Source organism: Mobula birostris, chromosome 26 (genome assembly GCF_030028105.1).
Source record: "Mobula birostris isolate sMobBir1 chromosome 26, sMobBir1.hap1, whole genome shotgun sequence".
Taxonomy (NCBI): Eukaryota; Metazoa; Chordata; class Chondrichthyes; order Myliobatiformes; family Myliobatidae; genus Mobula; species Mobula birostris.
Genome location: NC_092395.1, coordinates 22,924,975 through 22,947,107, shown reverse-complemented (window position 1 = coordinate 22,947,107; position 22,133 = coordinate 22,924,975). Strand labels below are relative to the sequence as shown.

At 38.6% G+C, this 22,133-nt stretch overlaps 1 protein-coding gene across 2 annotated transcripts in view; it reads right to left on the bottom strand.

The window, feature by feature from the left end:
- The window catches only part of LOC140188304 (small glutamine-rich tetratricopeptide repeat-containing protein alpha-like), a 64,268-nt gene that overhangs the window by 25,040 nt on the left and 17,095 nt on the right, over positions 1 to 22,133 (bottom strand). For both annotated transcript variants that reach the window (XM_072244415.1, XM_072244414.1), the window contains exons 2-6: positions 20,175 to 20,311; positions 16,500 to 16,603; positions 11,718 to 11,802; positions 8,208 to 8,307; positions 4,119 to 4,223 (exon numbers count right to left, since the gene is read on the bottom strand). In XM_072244415.1, coding sequence (XP_072100516.1) covers positions 4,119 to 4,223; positions 8,208 to 8,307; positions 11,718 to 11,802; positions 16,500 to 16,603; positions 20,175 to 20,274 — 494 coding nt within the window. In that variant the 5' untranslated portion in view covers positions 20,275 to 20,311. The remainder of the gene's footprint in view (positions 1 to 4,118; positions 4,224 to 8,207; positions 8,308 to 11,717; positions 11,803 to 16,499; positions 16,604 to 20,174; positions 20,312 to 22,133) is intronic.

Here is a 22,133-nt window from a genome sequence, read left to right as displayed (position 1 = left end):
GAATTACTGATCCAAAAAGGTTACATCAACAAATCAAGAATATCACTGGTAAAAAGTTCCTCTGTTCTTCAGGTGTATGTTTGAAAGCAAAGGAATTGTTTGAAGACGATCGAGGTGAAAAACCAGAAATTAAGAACAACATTGAATGTCCAAGTATTTTAAAATCTGGAGTTCATAATGCAATAAATAAGATGAAGAAAGGAAAGGCATCAGGTCATGATGAATTAGTAATAGAACAAATTATTGCCCTTGAAGACTATGGAATTGAAAAACCTACTGATTTAATCAATGACATTTATAAGACTGGAATAATACCAGAAGGGATGAAAAAATCAGTATTTATCACTCTTCCTAAGAAACCTGGAGCAATAGAATGTGAATTATATAGGACCATAAGTTTAATGAGTCATATCACCAAGATACTTCTAAGAATTTTGATGACAAGAGCTAAAGGTAAGATACAAGCTGAAAAAGGTAAAGAACAATATGGCTTTGTGAAATACAAAGGTATAAGAAATGCAATATTGATGTTAAGGATACTATCAAAATGAGCTATTCAAGTGCAAAAAGATTTGTTTGTTTTATCGACTACACAAAAGCATTTGATAAAGTGAAGCACAATAAGTTATTTGAAATATTACGGAAAACTCTAGATCTAGATTCGTAAGACCTCCGCCTAATCAGAAATCTGTACTGAGAACAAACTGCCGCTATAAGAATAGACGGAGAAGTGAGTCAGTTTACAAAAATCAAGAGAGGCGTTAGACAAGGGTGTGTTTTCTCCCCTGATTTATTTAATGTGTACAGTGAAACAATATTACAAAAAATAAGAGACATCTTGGGAATCAAAGTTGGCGGTGAAAACATCAATAATTTCAGATATGCAGATGACACTGTTAATTGCAAGTACAGAGGAAGAACTACAAAACTTAATTGATATAATTGTTGAAGAAAGTGCAAAAATGGGTCCATCCATCAATTGCAAAAAGACAGAATGTATGGTGATATCCAAAAAGAAGGAGAATCCTATCTGCAGGCTAAGAATAAACGGAGAAGACATAAAACAAGTACAGAACTTTTGCTACTTAGGAAGCTGGGTGACATCAGATGGCAGGCGCGACTTGGACTTCAAAAGAAGAGTAGGGATGGCAAAAGACACCTTCACAAGAATGAAGAGTATACTGACCAATACTAAACTAGGCATGACAACCCGCCTCAGAGTACTGAAATGTTACGTTTATCCAATTATGTTATATGGCTCAGAATGTTGGACAATATCTAGTAACATGAGGAAACGAATTGTAGCAGCAGAGATGTGGTTTTTGAGGAGAATGCAAAAAATATCATGGAGAAAACGAATATCTAACGAGAATGTCATGAACAGAGCAAACACAAAAAGAGAAATAATGTATGAGATCATGAAAAGGCAACATAACTTAATTGGACATGTGATTAGGAAAGAAGAGTTAGAATGCACGGTAATTATGGGAAAGACTGAAGGGAAGAAAGCAAGAGGAAGGCAAAGACAAATGATGATGGAGACAGCAGCCAGAGAACTGGAAATGAATACCAATGAATTGATCCACTTGACCCGAAACAGGAGTGTATGGGCCATGGCAGTCAAAGCCCCAACTGGGCATGGCACCTGATGATGATGAATCTCCCCCTCCTCTGAAACTTCAAACACGCTTGCTTTTTCACTTCCTCAGTCTTGGCGAAAGGATCAAAAAAATGAAGTCTAATTACATTACTTGATCTGATGAGCACTTCCAGCATTTACAGCTTATTCCGACAAACAGAAATATTCCTAGCTTGGCAACATCATTGTCCCAAACAAAATCTTTATCTGAATGGGCATCTCTACAGGAAGCCTGAAAGCAAATGCCAGCAGTCATTAGGATTAAAACTAGAATTTTGCTGTCCAATAAATATCATCTATCTGCTTGTTTATTTGACTGCAGAACTCTCACATAGCAAAGCTACTTAAAAATCCCTGTATTGTAACTTCTCCCTTGACCTTGAGAATTTATCTTTAAATAGCTACATGATGTAAAAGTAGGTTTTTGACATTGCTGAAGCTGCCTGGGAGAAACATTACGGTATGAGAAATCACAATTTGACATTTTTCTTAAGTAGATGAGAGACATTTTTAACATAAAACCTTATCCTGATATTTATTAACCCAATCAAGTTAAATCTTATTTGAAGTGCTGGGGACTATAAATATGATTAATTGGGATGGGATGTTAATTCCATGATGCTGAGTCCAGACAGCTAAAAGCATGGCTACCAAAGTAAATAAAGATAGATGTGATGACAGGGAAACTGATTAAACAAGTTCAGAATTAAGAGATAAAGGAATATTTGGATGTATGGCTAGAGGAGATTCCAGTTCAAAAAAGAGAGGGCACAATCACTGAATAATTTAAACAAATACAGATGTTCCATATGAGGTGCTGGAGCAAATGAGAACATACGAGGAATGATGAGCAAGACTTTTTGATGAATTGACATGTAGCATAAGTGAAAGATAAGAAGCAGGGCAATTCAGACAGCACGTTAAGATGAGTTATGATAAAACAAAATCAAAAATAAGTTTATCATAACTGGTTTTCTACTTTGGTTCATTGACTTGAAACATTAATTCCCTGTCTCCCTGGCTAATGTTGCCTGATCTGCTGAGAAATCTGAGCATTTAGTTCATCAGAATAACCTTGTCTTCAGCTTAAGTGATTTACATTTTGGGCAGGCTAAAGGGCTACGCTTATGGTGGTAAAAGTCAACTGCCTGAGAAATGACAACAGTCAAAAACCTGGAGATATGCACAACCTGCTTCAACCCATTAGAATGAGCTGGAAGAAATTATTAGCTTATTCACAACTAGATATCAGTTCTTTATATTTCTATTCATTCACAATATATGGTCATCAAAGGGTAACAAAGGCTGAAATTTCCAGCTGTGAACCAGATGCATTTTTATATACAGTAAAACCACCAACACTAGCTTTTTAATCCCAGATTTATTTTTTTTTAAAAATCACCCAATCCATGGAGGATTTCGAGCTCGTCTCTCTAGATTAATGACCCAGGCCTCTGAATGTTAGTAATTTTAGCACCCTGTTACAATATGCTTTAGTGAAAAGAGAATCAAGGCTATTTGAGTTGAGTACTAGTGCAAAGAAAAACCTTCCTTCAGACATAACCAGTTGCAGCAATTACTGGTTTGCATGATGTTGAAGCAGTAAAGTAACAAACCCATTGATCATCTTTAATCATTGATTGCTGAAATTAGTGGGAGATGTTGGATTATTTACAAGGGTTGGTGATAATACTAACATGCAACTATTACTTCAGTGCTTAACTTTTTATTCCATACTCTGCTTTTATACTGGTTACATTATTATCCTTACAGATACTATTGAATAGAAAATAATTTTGGATTTAGATAGTGCTGTAGTGCTTCACAGTAGAGGAAAAAGTGCTGGACAGTAAAAGGAAAATAAAAGAGTAAACAAAATTCACCAGAACAAAATTTCTGATAGCATGCATCCAGAAAAGTACCATTGCTATTTACTGCTGCTGGCTGGCTAACCAGCTACCATCCCCATGCAGTAACATGCACATACACACATGCACAATTACAATAAAAATCTTCACCAAATTTTGTGACTAAAATCACAAGAATCAATGTAAAACATAATTCACAAACATCAGTACTGATTAAATCTGTGTATTGCTTCAATAGCTAAAGGGACAAATGACTTCCTACACACAATCTTCAATATCTCAAATGATTAATGGCTTTGATCCCTGTTAAGTGGCAATTTTTCTAATATCAATTAGCAAGATGCTGAGTTGATAAGGTTTTGTATTAGCCATGTAGGATTCCTATTAGTTTCCTTGCCAGCTAACACAAAAGACAGCTTACAAGAATGATCTCAATTATGCCTAAGATGCTCTCTCACACTTGGTCAAGTAACATTCAATATTTAGATTGATCAATGAAATTCTACTTGAGAATAATGTGCCCACAATTACTCTTTGTAAAGACATTTAGCTAACAACTTCAAGAAGCAGAGGAAAGAAAAGTGTTAAAATAAATATAAAATTCTCTTCACCCCATTCTGCCGTAGGCTTTGCTGTAGCATGGGTCAAATGCTATTGCCTTTTCACAGTCTTGTACTGCTCCACTGTAGTTTCCTAATTTACTGTATGCTGCTGCCCTGCAAAAGAACAGACCAGATGAAGGTGAAAAGCAGTTAATATTTTAGAAGTCAACTTGGTATAATGCATTGCACTCTGCTGCAGTAAAGTACATCGGAGATATCAGTGCTATCTTAGGCCGCAAATTAGTCATATAATTTCAGTTATATCTCAATTACTCAACATTAGGATAGAACACTACAGCACTGGAACAGATCCTTTGAGCCAGTGTGGTGCTAAATGAATTAAGCTAATGACACCTGATTAAACAGATCCCTTTGCCTGCACATAGTCTGTATCCTGTCATTCTTTGTATATTTTTGTGCGATCTAAATTGTATTTGCCTTTACCACCACTCCTGGTACTGCATTCACTCTTTGTACAAAAAAAAACTTGCCTACACATCTCCTTTGAATTTACCCCATTTCAGTTTAAGTGCATGCCCCCTAGTATTAAGTATTTTGATCCTGGGGAAAAAGACACTGGCTCAATCCATGCCTCTCATAATTCTATAAACATTTGAGGTCTTCTCTCAGCCTCCAAAACTCCAGAAAAAAAATCAACCCTAGTTTGACCAACCTCTCTCTTTAGCCCTCTAATACAAGCAGAATTGAATGCAATATACTCAGATCCCACTTAATGCTGAGGATGTGTTCCTCAGAGGTGGAGTGCTATGTGAGACCATTATAACATTACGTTAACAGACACATGTGCCTGATAAAAAAAAATTAAACCTGAGAAATATGACATATTATTTGATGTATACACAGTCATTTGTGGAGAAACAAACATGCAAACAGACTTGACCTGTACAGCAGCAACACATTGCAGAAGCAGCAGAGGGAAGCGGGTGGTGGTTACATCTTAGAGAAGGGACCAGGTTGTGGGTCCTCCCCTAACTTTGGCTTCTTTTTTAAGTATGCGTTGAGATTTGACTGCCTTTTGTTAAGTTTCCTCTCATGAAGCAGTTCTTGGTAGCAGGAAATCATGTCGAGAATACCTCTTCTTCCCTTACTGCTTCGCCCCTAGTCAGGGTCATTATCGATGAACTGGTCCATGTTTTGTGTGATTGTGGTGATGCCAGTGCTGAGAAATTTTGTGGTGAGGTTTCTTGCTGGTGTTTCTCTTCTCCATCCGTGTCCTCAGATTCACACAGGATGAGTTGCTCTGTCAATTCTTGAAGCTCTTCATTACTCACACTCTCACCATGAGAATGCAGTAACTTTTCAACATCACCATCATTTACATCCTCATGCCATATCACTTGCAATTTCATATCCATGCTTTTCCTAGACATCTTAGATGTACTATCCTCACTGGAAGTTGTAGGCCACTTTCCAGGCATTATGGGTGGAAAAAATGGAATAAATTGGCGAGGGAGCAAGAACGTTTACATAGGCAGGGGAGGCAGAGCGGGAACTAATATGTGATTGGCTGTGAGTGGCTCAGAGCATATGAGAGCTCTCATTGGTTGATTGAATGGTTGCTGTAATGGTGGTCACTCAAGAAGTTTTAAGTGTTGTATAGAATGAATTTTTGTTACTTAAAAAAATTCAGTAAGGAATTGAATAATAGCATTGTAATGAATCAGCGCTATGCAGGGTCTGAGTGTACTCCAAGTGCAGCCTTGCTACAGAGTTATAAAGCAACAAAACTCCCTGACTCTTGAACTAAGTGCCTTAACTGATGAAAGCATACCATATTCCTTTAACTGTTCCAGTATTGCTGCCTTTGCCTTTGCACATATTAACTCAAATGCAAGCCTGACCTTCAATCTGGTTAGATAACAATCAGCTGCTGAATCAACAATTGTTTAACTTTAACTCAAAGCTTACCCTTCAACTTGAAAATATGTTCTTCTATTTTTCAAATATGACATTCACAAATTAGAAATGGAAGAGAAAAGCTATTCAATTGCATCATTATATCATGTGCCAAGTTCTGAAATCACTACTTTTATTACAGTGACTGTAAGTCAATTCAGCTTGTAAGAACTCCAAGAGAACACCCTTGTTTTATAAGTTAATTCACAGGCCATTTTATTCATTGAGGAGTACAGTTGCAGTTGTCAGATGCTAGAGGATGCAAATTAAAAATTAAGGTTCTCTGTACAAGGGCCAGTCACTCAACTGTAGCACTTTAGCTTTAAATTTATCCCAAATTTTATAAACTTACAACACAGCAGACAACTATATAGCACACAGTACCATCATGAGAACTCTGTACATATGCTGTGCTATTTTTCTACTCTTAAGCTTTAAATAACACCCTTGTTAAATTTGGCCTTGCATAAAGCTCTATCTCACTCAACCTTCCCTCATAAGACATGCTTTCTAATCCAGTCAAGCATCCTGGTGAAACTCTGCACCCTCTCTAAGACTTCTACACCCTTTCCATTGAACACAATATTCCAAGTGTGGTCTAACCAGAGCTGCAACATTACCTTGTGGCTCTCAAACTCAATTCCCTGACTTATGAAGGCCATCACGTCATACACTTTCTTAACCATCCTATCAACTGGCAAGGGGAAATTATGGGATCAATGGACGGGGACTCCAAGATCCCTATGCTCCTCCACACTCCTAAGAATCCTGCCATTAACCTTGTATTCTGCCTTCAAATTTAAACTTCAAAAGTGTATCATTTCACATTTTCCTAGACTGAACTCTGTCACTTCTCAGCCCTGGTCTACATCCTGCCAATGTCCTGTTGTAATCCATGACAACTTTCTACACTATTTACAACACCATCAACTTTCTAGGAGGGAATCCATTTCTATATTTCCATGTGCTCTTATGCTCAACTCTGAACACCTCCAAAAGAAACTTTGGTCACCTTCTAAATCCCAATAGCTTGTTCTCTTTCAAATTTAGTCCTCTAACAATAGAATTATTTTCTTGGTTCTTTTCTGTGTACACTTTTGTAATACAGATGCTGGAATACAATGCAAGAAAAGGAACATAAAATGTATTGTGCCTTCCACAATGTCTGGAAAGCCACATTATATTAGAGCCCATAATGTACTATTTGAAAAGTACTGACTCGTAAATGTAGAAAATTTGGCAACTCAGCTGCAAGCTCTCAAAACAACAACAGTCACTGCCATACAATCTGCTTTAATGCAGCTAGTTGAGTAATGAATATTTACTAAGGGAAAGTAGAACTTGATATCCCTTCAACTACTTTAGACTTTCACTATGCAAGGAAAAAAATGTATTTGAACATAGGAGGTTTAGATCATGACTGCTCAGTAGGTAGTCAACAAGTAGCACCAGAAGTCCAAACATCAAGAATAAAAGTTACTTGATCAAAATGGTAAATACATTACTCATGTCATCTTGCCAATAAAGATCATAGCTCATCGAGAGACTTACTATATATTGCATTGAAAATTGATACAGATCTATCTGTAGCATGGTCTGTCTGCTGGCGCTCACCCCTGCAGGTGGCCTGGGTGCTGCACCTATTCGGCTCCTCCCTTGCTTCCATTCACAGCCCCGGGCAGCCTTTCTAGTTGAGGCAGTGCTTCACCTGCAGATCTACTGGGGTCTACTGTTGTGTCTGGTGCTCCCGACATGGCCTCTGCAACATTAGTGGGATCTGTCTTGGACTGGGAGGCCTCTTCATCAGGCATTACTCTGCTCCATCTGCTGGGAGTTAAGCTTCGCGATGGCACAAGCATTTTAATTCCACTTCCCATTCCTCGTTTGCCATGCTGGGGCTGCCCTCAGGGTGAAGGAGCAGTACCTTGTGTTCCATTAGGGTGGTATTGATTCTTCTTCTGGTAAAAAGACTCCCCCCACTTTGGCTTCTTTTCACTTCTCACTTACCTATCTGGTGTCACCCCACTTTCCTTTCTGGTCTTGGTAGTTGGTGGGGGGGGGGGGGGTCCTTGGGCAGAAACAGTATCTGTTTATTCATTTCCATAGATGCTGCCTGACCTGCTGAATTCCTCCAGCATTTTGTATGTGTTACACAGTAACCAAAACTAGTTTCCACCATACCTGTTGCAAAAGTAAACTGCATTGTTTGGATTCAATTCAATAGCTTTTGTGTAGTAATCCACAGCACTCTGATAATTTTCTATTTTCATCTGTTCATTTCCTGAATGTTAAAAAGGAAATAAGAGAATCAGTAAAGTGCAAAATGAACATCCTCTTCCTTATGGATACAGTGCCCTAAAAAACTATTCAACCCTCAACCCTTTGTTCATATGGTTACAACCAAGGTTTTTGATCAATTTAACAGAGAATTTCTATTTGTGAAATATATGCTCCTTTTTTTTCCTCCCACAGTTGAAACCAAAAAATGTGAAAAATGGTAAAGCATGAAAAACTAAAAAATCAAAACCTGAAACGTCAGCAGTTCAAAAGCATTTATTCCCCTTTGAACCACCTCTCACAACAATTACAGCCCATAGTCTTTTTGGATAAGTCTCTATTAACTTCGCACAATGTGATGGAGCAAGATTTGCCCATTCTTCCTTGCACAATTGCTCAAGTCAAGCCAGGTTAGTTGAGGAGTTGCGGAGGACAACAACTTTGAAGTTATGCCAGAGATGTTCAATCGGGTTAAGGTCAGGACTCTGACCAGGCCTTTCAAGGACAACTTTCTTCAGTTGAAGCCATTCCATGGTTGCTCTGGCAGTGTACTTTGAGCTGTTGTTCTGCTGAAAGACTAACTTACTCCCTAGTTTAAGCTTTCTGGAGAGGCTAGCAGGTTTTTAAATCCACAATCTCTGTACTTTGCAGCATTCATCTTCCATCAATCCTGACCAGTTTTCTAGTCCCTGTGATGAAAAGCAGCCCCATAGCATGATGCTACCTCCACCATACTTTTCACAGCAGGGATGGTGTTACCTGGCTGATGCGCAGTATTAGATTTGTGCTGTACATTTCACTTTAGCCTCATCCAACCATAAGGCCTTCTTCCATATCTTAACAGTATCTTCTAAGTGACACTTTGCAAAGTCTTTACGGGCAAGGACAAGACCCCACTTGGATTACTGTGCTCAGTTCTGGTCACCTCACTACAGGAAGGATGTGGAAACTATAGAAAGGGGTGCAGAGGAGATTTACAAGGATGTTGCCTGGATTGGGAAGCATGCCTCACGAGAACAGGTTGAGTGAACTTGGCCTTTTCTCCTTGGAGTGACAAAGGATGAGAGGTGACCTGATAGAGATGTTATAAGACGATGAGAGGCATTGATTGTGTGGATAGTTAGACGCTTTCTCCCAGGGCTGAAATGGCTAACACGAGAGCACAGTTTTAAGGTGCTTGGAAGTAGGTACCGAGGAGATGTCAGGGGGCAAATTGTTGTTGTTGTTGTTGTTTTTTTTTTACACAGAGAGTGGTGAGTGCGTGGAATGGGTTGCCGGCGATGGTGGTGGAGGCGGATACAATAGGGTCTTTTAAAAGACTCCTAGATAGGTACATGGAGCTTAGAAAAATAGAGGGCTATGGGTAACATGGGTAACATGGGTAATTTCTAAAGTAAGTACCTGTTTGGCACAGCATTGTGTGCCGAAGGGCCTGAAATGTGCTGTAGGTTTTCTATGCTGCCATGACGTGTTTTTTTTTAAGCAGTATGTGTGGCATAAATCTAATACTGTGCGACAGCTGGGTAACACTATTCCTACTGTACAGTATAGTGGAGGTAGCATCATGCTATAGGGATGCTTTTCAGAAGCTGGTACTGGATATCTGGTCAGGATTGATGGGAAGATGAATTCTGCTAAATACAGAGAGATCCTGGATAAAACCTGCTAGCCTCTGCCAGAAAGCTTAAACAGGGGATAAAGTTCGTTTTCCAGCAGGACTATGACTCAGAGCACACTGCCAGAGCAACCATAGGGTGGCTTCAAATGAAGAAAATTGTCCTTCAGAGGCCCAGTCAGAGTCCTGACCTTAACTTGATTGCATGTCTGTGGTAAGACCTACTTCCCAATTAACCTGACACAACTTCAGCAAGTTTGGAAGGAGGAATGCGCAAATCTTGCTCCATCATGTTGTGCAAAGCTACAGAAACTTATCCAAAAAGACTACTGGCTATACACACAAAATGCTGGAGGAACTCAGCAAGCTAGGCAGCTATGGAAAAGAGTAAACAGTCGACATCTTGGCCTGAAATGATGACTGTTTACTCTTTTCCATAGATGCTGCCTGGCCTGCTGAGTTCCTTCAGCATTTTGTATGCGTTACTTGGATTTCCAGCATCTGCAGATTTTCTCGTCTTAAGACTGCTGACTATAATAGCTGCAAGAGATGGTTCAACTAAGTACCGAGTAAAATGGGATGAATATTTTTGAACTGCTGATATTTCAGTTTTTAAATTTCTAGTTTTTCATTCTTTATAATTTTCCCTGATTTTGGAGAATAAAGCATATGATTTCCAAATAAAAAATTCTCAGTTAAATTGATCAAAATTCCTGGTAATACTCACTTTTTGTAAACAAAGGGTTAGGAGCTGAATACTTTTTCAAGGCGCTGTCATTACAAAAAATAGAAAATTCTAAGGTCTCTAAGTATAAACCATGTTCAGTTTTGGTTTTTCACACAATTCTCAATTTTCAGTAAATCACCGATTGGAATAATATGTATTATAGAAAACAAGACCAAAAATTAATTTGGGGATTATAACCACACGAATGTTTTAATTAACGGCTGAAAATTTTAATTAAGATAATTAAGCAAAGACAATTTAAAGTAAATGCTAATCATGAAACACTGTCAAATTCGGAGCAGATCACTGTCTGCATCTGGTGAAAATAAACCTGCGCATATTTGTTCAAGACTGTGGTTTAACCATAAGCAGAAATCTCATGATAATCATTTGGCTCATGTTGGTGTCATCTATTTGGGTATCTAATTAGTTCCATTGCCCATCTTTCCTGATAACTTTATAATGTCTTCCTTTATTTGTACATTGATATTTCCAAGTTCGAAGTAAATCTATCAAAGTACATACACGTCACCATATGCTACTCCGAGATGCATTTGCTTGCAGGCATTCACAGTAAGTACAAAGAAACATGATAGAATCAATGAAAAACTGCACACTAAAATGGACAAACAACAAATGTACAAAAGACAACAAATTGTGCAAATAATTTTATTAAATAAATAAGTAATAAATATTGAGAACATGAGTTGTAGAGTCCTTGAAAGTGAGTCCATAGGTTGTGGAATCAGTTCAGCATTAAGCGGAGTGAAGTCATACACTTTGGTTCAGGAACCTGATGACTGAGGGTTAATAACAGCTCCTTAACCCGGTGGTGTGGTATCTACTGAGAAAAAAAATCTTAAACAAAACAAAAATGTATGCTTTGTTAAGGCGCCTCTGTTAAACAGAAAGTGAAAAATTTTGCCTGCTAATTATGGATATCTACTCAGACACTAAAAGGTGGCACCCTATTTAAGTGACAATTTTTGCACAATTAAATTCTTGGCAAAAAGTGATTGTTTAATCCAATAAATATATTAGCAGCGAGATGATGTAACATAATTATTTCTACCTTCAGTTTTCAATAGTTCAGCTTTTGAGATATCTTCAGCAGTTGGAGTGTGAAGCACAGGGTCCACAACCACATTGGGTATCTCCTGTAAGTAAGCAATGTAAAATTTTATTGAAAGAAAATTGCAACTTGATTTTACCTTTAATATAAGATTAGCAAATTTTCAACTTAGACTTAAAATCACGAGGAAATCCAAGATTCATTCAAATACACCAACACTTTTAACAAGAAGTAGCTGAACTGAAATCCATCCAATTAGGAAATAAATGGAGAACATAGGTTTCAATTAGTTTCAAGCAACCTCCATTTTACAGATGCATTTTTCTCCTGCATCATGACAGTTAATCATCAAATGATAAAATGAGAGAAGTACAAAGAAGAAATATGAAAGAAATAAAGAAAAACTTATGCATTATAAAAGACAGATAAACAAACATTTAAAAAGTCAAGCAACACTCACAAAATGCTGGTGGAACGCAGCAGGCCAGGAAAGTCATATCTTTTTAAAATTACTCTATGGGGTTGCAACTAAAGTTTCTGTACAACTAATTGCATCATGTTCATTCAAGGAGCAATGTTTAAAAAATATAAATACTGAAAATTTAGCTATTCCAGAATGGGTCACAATCATCAGACAAGGAAGTTGATTAAACAACTGCAGAAGCAAGAAAATGTTTGTGAACCCTTTGCAATGACCTTTTTTTTTCATATTAATTACTCATAAAATGTGGTCTGATCTTCATTCATGTCACAATAATAGACTAACACAATCTGCCTAAACTATTAACACACAAAAAAATTGTACTTTTCATGTCTTTATTAAGCGCAGTGTTTAATCATTCACAGTGCAGGCTGAAAAAAGTATGTGAACCCTTGTATTAGTAGCTTAAGATGACAATGGCACCTAATGGTAACTCCTTCACTTGCATCTTTGGAAACAGCTCTACTTCTATCTTTAATATCTTTATTTTTCCCTTTCAGGGTTCTTTTGAAGTCTCTGACCTGAAATTACACACAGACTTCGGTTCTTTGCGGGAACGGGACCCACTCTTGGGGTCTGACAACTGGCCGCTACTTGATATACCAAGAACGCGGCCTAGAAGACTAGCGCGCCTTCAGGGTTCCAGGATTTCATAGCTCTGGAGCAGGTGCCTCCGCAGAAAACTGGTGTGTCATGGGAGTACACGGAACATCAAAAGCAGCTAGCTGGCTGCGTGCCCAGAGACCCGAGTTCTTTGGGCACAGAGCTCGGAAAAGGTGACGTGACAGACTTTTAACATCATAAATCAGCGAGTTGTTTGTTATGTTTCCCCTCTCGCTGTGAAACGGGGACACCTCTTTTTCCCTTATTAGGGAGAGAGAGCACCTCTGGAGTGCCAAATTACCGGGTGAACGAGCAGTCTTTGGGGTATGGCAAGTCTGTGTCTTTATTGATGCTTTACTGCATGCTTGATGCTCGGTGGGGGGCGCTGATGCTTTCTTTTGCTGGTGGGGGTGGGATCGTTGCTTTGATGTTGCTTATGAGTGGGTGAAGGAAGCGGGGGGGCTTTGGGGTTCTAACACTTAACTGTCATTCATTATTTGGGGCACTCCTCTGTTTTCATGGATGGTTGCAACGAAAAAGAATTTCAGGATGTATGTTGCATATATTTCTCTGACATTAAGTGTACCTTTGAAATCTCTGCAGTAAGTGCTAGAACCTGCTTTAGCAGCAATAACCTCCACCAAACATTTCCTGTAGCTGCTGAATGGAGGAATTTTAGACCATTCCTCCATATAAAACTGTTTCAGTTCATTAATATTTCTGGGATACCCTGCATGAACAGCCCTCTTCAGGTCATGCCACAGCATCTCAATTTGGTTAAGGTCTGCACTCTGACTTGGCCATTCCAAAACACAAATTCTATTTTTTGTTTTTAAAACCACTCTGTTGTTGATTTGCCCTTGTGTTTTGGATCATTGTCTTGTTGCATCATCCAACTTCTGTTAAACTTCAGGTGATGGACCGCTACATTGATAATCCCCCGTAAAAAGGCTTGATACAATTTTGAATTCATTGATCAGTCCACGATTGCAAGCTGTCCAGGCCCAGAGGCAGCAAAGCAGCCCCAAACCATGATGCTCCTTCCACTATACTTCACTGTTGGGATGAGGATTTGGTTTGTTGTGCAGTGCCCTTTTCCCTCCAAACCTAGCAGTGTGCATTTCTGCCAACAAGGTCCTCATTTGTCCACAGAACATTGCTCCAGAAGCATTGTGGAACAGCCAGGTGGTCTTTTGCAAATTTGAGCTATGCAGCAATGTTTTTTTGGAAAGCAGTGGTTTCCTCCATGGTGTCCTTCCATGAACAACAATCATGTTCAGTGTTTTTCTTGTAGTGGACACGTGAACAGAGACTTTAGCAAGTTTCAGAGATTTCTGCAGGTCTTTTGCTATTATCGAGTTCTTTTTCACCTCCTTCAGCATTGTACGTTGTCCTCTCGGTGTGATCTTTGTCGGATGCCCACTCCTAGGGTGAGCAGCAACAGCATTGAATTTCCTGCATTTGCAGACAATCTCTATAATTCTCCTTCAAAGGTCCTCTGAAAGTTGTTTTGATCGAGGCAGGGTTCACATAAACAGATCTTTCTTGAGAAGAGCAGGCTCTGTCAGTAACCTGACTTTGCGTGTCTTTTTGAAAGGGCAGGGCACCTCTACAACCCACACCTCCAATCTCATCTCATTGATTGAAACTAACACCAAACAACTTTTGTAGAAGGTATTACCCCAGAGGTTCACATACTTTTTTGAAGCTGGGTACTCAGTATTGACAAGAAGTAGTACAATTGTTTGTGGTTATTAGTTTAGGCAGATTATGTTTGTCTATTATTGTGATTTAGATGAAGATCAGACCACATTTTATGAGTAATTAATGCAGAAAACCAGGTAATTGTAAAGGATTCACAAACTTTTTCTTGTAACTGCAATATTTTTTAATAGTGCACACATTTCATTTCTCCCAGCTCTCTTGTTCTGGTTCTAATTGTTAAAAACCAAGCATCCCTGCACAAAACAAAACAAACAAATAAATAAATAAATCACAGTATCCAATGCATTAAGTAATTTTGGTTTGTATGATTTTGTTTATCAACAAATAGCAAGAACTTCCCCAACTTGTTTCATTCCCTGTTTGGGGGCTTATTAAGGACAACCAGAAAATGCTTATTGCCACTAGTCCAGAACACATTAAGTAGAGAAGATGTTGCCTTTTACAAAATTAACAGAACTTTTTTTTTACAATTAGAACAACTGTGTTTGGAAATGGAGGATAGCAAGATCTATCTAAGCTGATGATTGCTGGGTTCTTAACAGCGATCTCCGGAACCTCTTTATCGATAGCTGAGGTTCCAGAGAACTGGAGAATAGCCAATGTGGCAGTAGGGACAAACCTGAAAATTATATGCTGGTGAGTCTTGCATCAATGGCAGAGAAATTAATTGAGATGATACTGAGGGATATGCTCACATCTGAAAAATCATAGACTTATTTGGGGGTGTCAGCATGTTTTGAATAGTGAAAATCATGTCTTATGGATGATTTTGTTTTGTGGAAATAATGAAAATTATTGATAAGGGCAGGGCAGTGAGTGTTGTACACGTGGACTTTAATAAAGCGTTATACAAGATTTCTCATGGTTAGCTGATCCAGAAGATTAAAGCACATGAAATCCTTGAAAACTTAGCAGGCAGATTCAAAATTAGCTTGGCCATAGAATACAGGGGGTAATGAGGGAGGGGTGTTATCCTGACTGGAGGTCTTTGATCAGTGGCATTTTATAACCCCATTTGTGATTTTTTTGTAAATAACTTCGATGAAAATGCAGATGGGATATTTAGTAATTCTGCAGATAATGCAAAAAAAAAAAAAAAAATGGCATTGTTGTGGATAGTGAGGAAGGTTATCAAAAGATTCACCAGGATGTAGACCAGTTGGAAATGTGGTCAGAGAAATATCAAATGGAGTCTTATTGGACGTGTGAGGTGTTGTACTTTGGAAAGTCATATAAATGGCAGGACCCTTAAGAGCATTTATGTACAGAGCGATCTTGGGGTGCAAGTCCCTGAAAGTGGCAACACAAATAGATTGGGTGGTAACAAAGGCACACATCATTTTTGTCTTCATCGGTCAGGGTGTTGAATAGGAGAGTAAGGAAGTCATGTTGTAGCTGTACAAAATTTTTGTTAGATTTTATTTGGAGTATTATATGCAGTTCTGATTGCTACATTATAGGAAGGAAGCGGAGGCTCTGGAGAAGGTGCAGAAGAGGTTCACCAGAATCCTGCCCAAATTAAATTGTTTTAAGATAATAGAAGGTTGGACAGGCTCAGACTGTATTCTCTGAAGACTAAAGGATGACTTGATAGAACTACATAAAATTATGAGAGGTTATGGATAGGGTGGGTAGTCAGTCTTCTTTCCAGGATGGAAACATCAAGGAGGATGAAATTAGTTTAATATGGCATTACAGTCAGCACAGACATCATGGGCTGAAGGACTTTTCCCTGAGCTGTATGTTTTCTATGTTCTATGAATTCTCAACATCCTTAACAGAGTAGGGAATCAACTCATAGCTCTTGAGTTCAGAATCAATCCTGAAAGGCTATGCATCAGATTAGGCATGTGTAAAGTCATGAGAACAAATCAATTTCAGCATCAAAGTGCTACAGGGTTGAATATAAACTCAGCAAAGCTACAGATAGTAGTTGCTTGCAGCTACCCTTTCTTCACAAATTCAGTTCTTACCTCATTAATAGCAGCAGTGAAGATCTCTGGGAGTGTCCGAGACACAGCAAGATCCTCATTATCCACTGAGATGCTAAATGCGGTCTCCAAACACTGAACTGCAACTGTGGTCAAGATCATTCATTTATTATTTAAGATATAATTATACATTACCCTAGCAATTCATCCATCTGAATTACTAACAATCAACAACCATCTTTTTCTAAAACATCAGAATTTTCAACTGAGATACTCAATTTCCATGTACCTGAAGTGTTATTAAAATTTCCTGGGGTTGGCTTGGTGTTATAATTTTATAATTTATAATGTTATTATAATATTTATAATAGGTATAATGTTATAATTTTGCATAACCCACTAGAAATAATTCCTCCAATATGTATCAATTATGTTTAAAGTCCCATGATATTATTTATGCAATATCCCATATTTACAGGTAATGACCTACTTCTTCTTCATCAAAGACGATATAACTTTCAAAGATATAATTGAATTCAGAGAACGCATACATTGCTTCACAACGTGAAGATGCATGTAGGATTCTACCCAGTACATTCCCTAATGAGGCACTGCATGCAAGCTGTCCTATGAGTACACTAACAAATATTACACCACAAAGTTGCTCATAAGGAACTGACAACTGAAAGCTGACTCTGTTCAGCTGAGAAAGCATGAATGTAGGACTGGCAAAACCAATTGTGCAAAAGGAAAAAAAGCTACTGGACGAACTCAAGCAAGAGAAAACCTACAGACGTTGGAAATCCCTCCATGGTTTGCTGTAGAGTCTGACCATGGATCCCAAGCTCCTTCATCAATTTGATGGTGGATGTGGCTATAAATCGCTTCACTCGACTTAGTTGACTGACTTCACAAGAGGTATTGGTCAATGCGAGGCGCCTGTCCCTGCTCCCTTAAGCACCATTTCCTCCCTTGATGGACCTTCAACCTCTTTTCTGATGTTACTTTCTCCCACCCACAGAAGCACACCTGACACTTGTGTCCCACTACTGCTGCTGGTGTTCTGGTGTTCTCTTGTGCAATGCTCTCCTTACTTATGGTAGATTCCGTTCCTAAGTTTGTAGCCGTTATCAGTCATTGGGCCATCTTACGCCTCTGCTCTCACAGGCTCTGGAGGTACCTTTCTTTGTTGCCTTTTCATCATCATCATTAACGGGATTCCTTTGGTCCACAGCTTTCATCCGATTGGCCTCTGCATCCTTTCATGTAATTCCACCAGTTGCAATGGGATCCCACCAATATCTTCCCATCCTCATTTCTGCTGCCTACAGGTAACATTGCCTCTGGGACTTCCCCTCCCTTCCCTGTGCACTAGTATTTCTTCTACAAGTGATTGTTTTGTGAGCATCTACTGTCACGCTCAATGGCCATTCTGAGCTTCTGATAGCATGTCACTTCAACTCCTCTTTTCAGTTCCACACTGACCTATCAGTACTTAGACTTCTCCACTGCCACAACAAGGCCAAATGCAAATCAGAAGAACAATACCTCATATTCCACTTGGGTAGACATTAACCCACTGGTACAACATTTAACTTCCCATTTTCAGGTAATCCATACCCCCATGTGTTCCCTTCCCACTCCTACAGGTCCACTTAGGTTCCCTCTTCCTACTCCACCCCCTCACTCCATTACCTAGATTTGTTACCCTCTCCCACATGGTTCTAGCTGCCCATCACCCCTTCCCTGTCTTGTTCCACTTATCATCTTTCAGCCTCTGCCTCTACATTCCCTCTCCCCCCCATCCCATCTAGCTTCATCTGCCCAATTTTTATTTTGTTTTATCTATTTTATCTATTTCCACCTACCACCCTCTGTCTCAAAACATCTCCACCTAACTACTTGCCCATCTTCTCCCATTTATTCAGGTTCAATTTATCATTTAACAGTCCATTCTCATCCCTCCCTCTTATGTTTATATTGCTCATCTTCCTTCTGCAGTCTCAGCACTGATACAGGATCTTGACCATTCCTTTGCTTCCACAGATGCTGCCTGAACCAATGAGTTCTTCCAGCAGTCAGTTTTTTGCTTTGCATTCCAGCATGTGTAGTCTTATGATTCCACATAGTATTGTATATTGAACAATGAATGACAGTGTTCCTTACAAACTTTCAATCATTCAATTTCACACGCAGGAAAAAAAACTTTTTCTAAAAGTTTAGAAAATAGGAGCAGGAGTAGGCCATTAGGCCTTTCATTTAATATGATCAAAGCCGGCCTCAACTCCTCTTCTCCATACTCCTTTATTCCTCAATTTATCAAATAATTATTCATCTCCATTTTAATTACTGATAATAATCCAACTTACACCACCTTCCTGAGACTCCTTCACCAAGAAATTTCTATGTGCTTCAGTTTTAAATAATCAGGCCCTCATCTTGTAGGTTTATCTCTTTCTTCAAAACTTTCCCACTTGTGAAACATCCCAACATCTACACTATTAAACCCCTGTAGGATATTCTATGTTTGAATAAAGTGACCCCTCATTCTTCTAAACTTTAAGGAATTCAGGTCCAAACTATTTAGTCTCTGTTGGTTTGACAGCCCTGTCATCCTAGGAATTAGCCTGGTGAATCTGCTTTAACTGCCTCCAAAATTGCCTATTTTTAGGTAAGGGGACCAAACCAGTCCACAGAAGTTCAGGTGAGGCCTCACCAACACCCTGTACAATTGCAACAGAGCCTCCCTATTTTTAAACTCCAACCCTTCAGCAACGAAAGCAAAATGTAGTTTGCTTTCTTAACTACCTAACAGACCTGACTGCTACCATTCATGATTCATGGCCTCAAAAATCTACATCCCTCTATACTTCACTCATTTGCAGTCTCTCTAATCTGCTGTCTTAATTTTCTTACATTTCCCCACATTAAACTCCATTTGTCAATCTTTTGCCTACTCAATCTATATTCTGTTGCAGAATCAAGGCATACAAGATATTAAGAGGAATAGCCAGCGCCTCTTCCCCAGGGCACCACTGCTCAACACAAAGGGACAAGGCTTTAAGGTAAAGCGTGGGAAGTTCAAGGGTGATATTAGAGGAAGGTTTTTTTTACTCAGAGTGATTGGTGCGTGGAATACACTGCCTGAGTCAGTGGTGGAGGCAGATACACTAGTGAAATTTAAGAGACTACTAGACAGGTATATGGAGGAATTTAAGTTGGGGTATATGGGAGGCAGGGTTTGAGGGTCAGCACAACAATGTGGCCCGAAAGGCCTGTACTGTGCTGTACTATTCTATATGTTCTATATAACATGCTTCTCCATGTATTTTTTTTATAATAACAGTAAATATGGAAACATTAATTACCTTGAGCAAGCAACAGCATGTAAATAATGAATGACCGAAGTCAAGAATTGATTGTTGCAGTACTCCCCTTGTTACCTCCTTCCATTCACGTTTTCCAATTGTGTTTTCCATGAAAGTACCCGTTTTCAGTCCATTCTAACACACTTCCTACCATGGCCTTTTAATTTATTCACCATGTTTCACTGTAGCATCTTGTCAAGTGCCTCGTGAAAATCTAAATATACATCTACACGTTTCTCTCTATCAGCTCCCCTTGCTACATTGAGCTAGAGAGCTCAATGACAGAATTTTCAGTTTATCATCCTCATTGTCTCTCCCCAACAATGTGTTGCTCCAAATGATCACTTACCCTCTAAGCTTTCCTGAGCATCCGAAGTCAGATCTCCAGATTGAAGCTGATCACGTAAAAACTGAATGATGGAATAGGCGAGGCGTTTATTGTCCGTCATTATGGAGTTTCTGTTATAAATTCGTCAGATCGATGTACTTAATAGAAACAAATATTTTAATTAATGAAATTACTCAAAAATGACAATAACATTTTAAAATGTTGAATTAACATTTTTTTTCTTTAGTGGAACATCCAAGATACAGTCATAGTAAAGTATCTGGAAGTGAGACTGACATCTATACAAACTGTCAGTCACACTGTCATATATTTCAATGTGACTAAATGTAGTGGTTTTCTTTAAGCATGTTGTTTAAGTTGATTACTGATTTAATGCTAGCATTCATGTGCTAGTCTTTTCAGACAATTTTTCATGAACAAAGCTCAAAATGATCCAGCCTGATCATAAGTGTCAGTGTATGATATATCCTAAGAATCAGTGTCACTCAGTTATCATAGCCTATAGAACAATGGCCCTTCGGCCCAAAACATCAGAGGCAAACATAATGCTAAATTAAAGTAAATCCTTCCTTCCTTGTACATGATCCATATTTTTCCATTCCCTACATTTTCATGTCCATCTAAGTCGAGTTTCTTAAAATGTCACTATTGCTCCGACTTCTACTACCACCCCTGCCCATACCAGGCACCTAATACTCCCTATGTAAAACGAAACATTTTGAGTATTTCCCCTTCACAGCATAAAGCTTGCGTAAAGTTTAGCACATATTAAAAACAAAAGACTACCCAAAACCACATTAGGTAAATAATGACTTAGTAACTTGGAGGGATGGTCATCAATGACAGTGCATCAGGTAGGCTTTTCCAGGTGTGATGGCAGGGACATTTTCATCATACATGAGCCATTTTCATCATATTAGTCTGAAAATGGAAAGGTCAGGGCCTTTCAGTACAGTCATTTAAAAGCCAGCTATGATTAATTCCAAGGTGAACTATTTCCCTGCAGATGTCATTTCCAACTTCTTTGAATACATAAATGTGCTGCGGAAGTTATAAATTGTGACACATACATGCCAGATGCCCCAGAATTTTGTAAACATCTACAGAAACTTAGCAAATGAAGATCAGGCACCAAATCCATTAGTCCTGCTCTAAAGTCTTTTTCTAAATAGTTCATTGAAAACTGTTTCTTGTTTGGAAAATCAATTTAACTTGGTTATGGATAACACATCTCTTCTATTTTGAATAGTATACTAAATGTGCTGGAAGATGAAATTAAAATGGATGAATGTCCATGTGTTAGCATGGACACAGTGAGCAAAGTGGCCTGCTTTCACGCTGTATGACTTTATAAACGATAAATGTATAAAGTCATACAGCGTGAAAGCAGGCCACTTTGCTCACTGTGTCCATGCTAACCCATGGACATTCATCCATTTTGTGAATTACAATGCACAGCATTGGAACATGCAACACCCCCACACTGATATTTTTGTTCCACAAAAGCTTCCTTCCCATTCACCCAATCCTCTCAGCATAACTGTTTGTTCCTCTATCCAAAATCTATCCAGCTTTCCTTAAATGCATTGATAACTTTTACGTCAAATACTCCTTGTGGTAATGAATTTTATTTTTCTCTGTGTTGAACTCTTAAGTGCAAAGCTTAGCTTACGTACAAATATCAACACCACAATTGAGAATAATTAAAGTCAGTTCTAAAGTCTATTTAAAAATATTACTATCTCTCAAAGAATGACCAAAGCTTGAAACATAAGTGTTTTTGTTTAAATACAGTAGTTTTCCTTGTTATGGCAACCTTATGGGAGTGAAAGTATTGGGCAAAACAGATGAAGTTACCAGTTCTGCAACTCTGCCTGGAGTATAGGTATTGCATGTATCCAAAGTATGAAGCCATCTATCCTTGGTGATGTTGACAGAATGGTTATTTCTAAAGTTCAC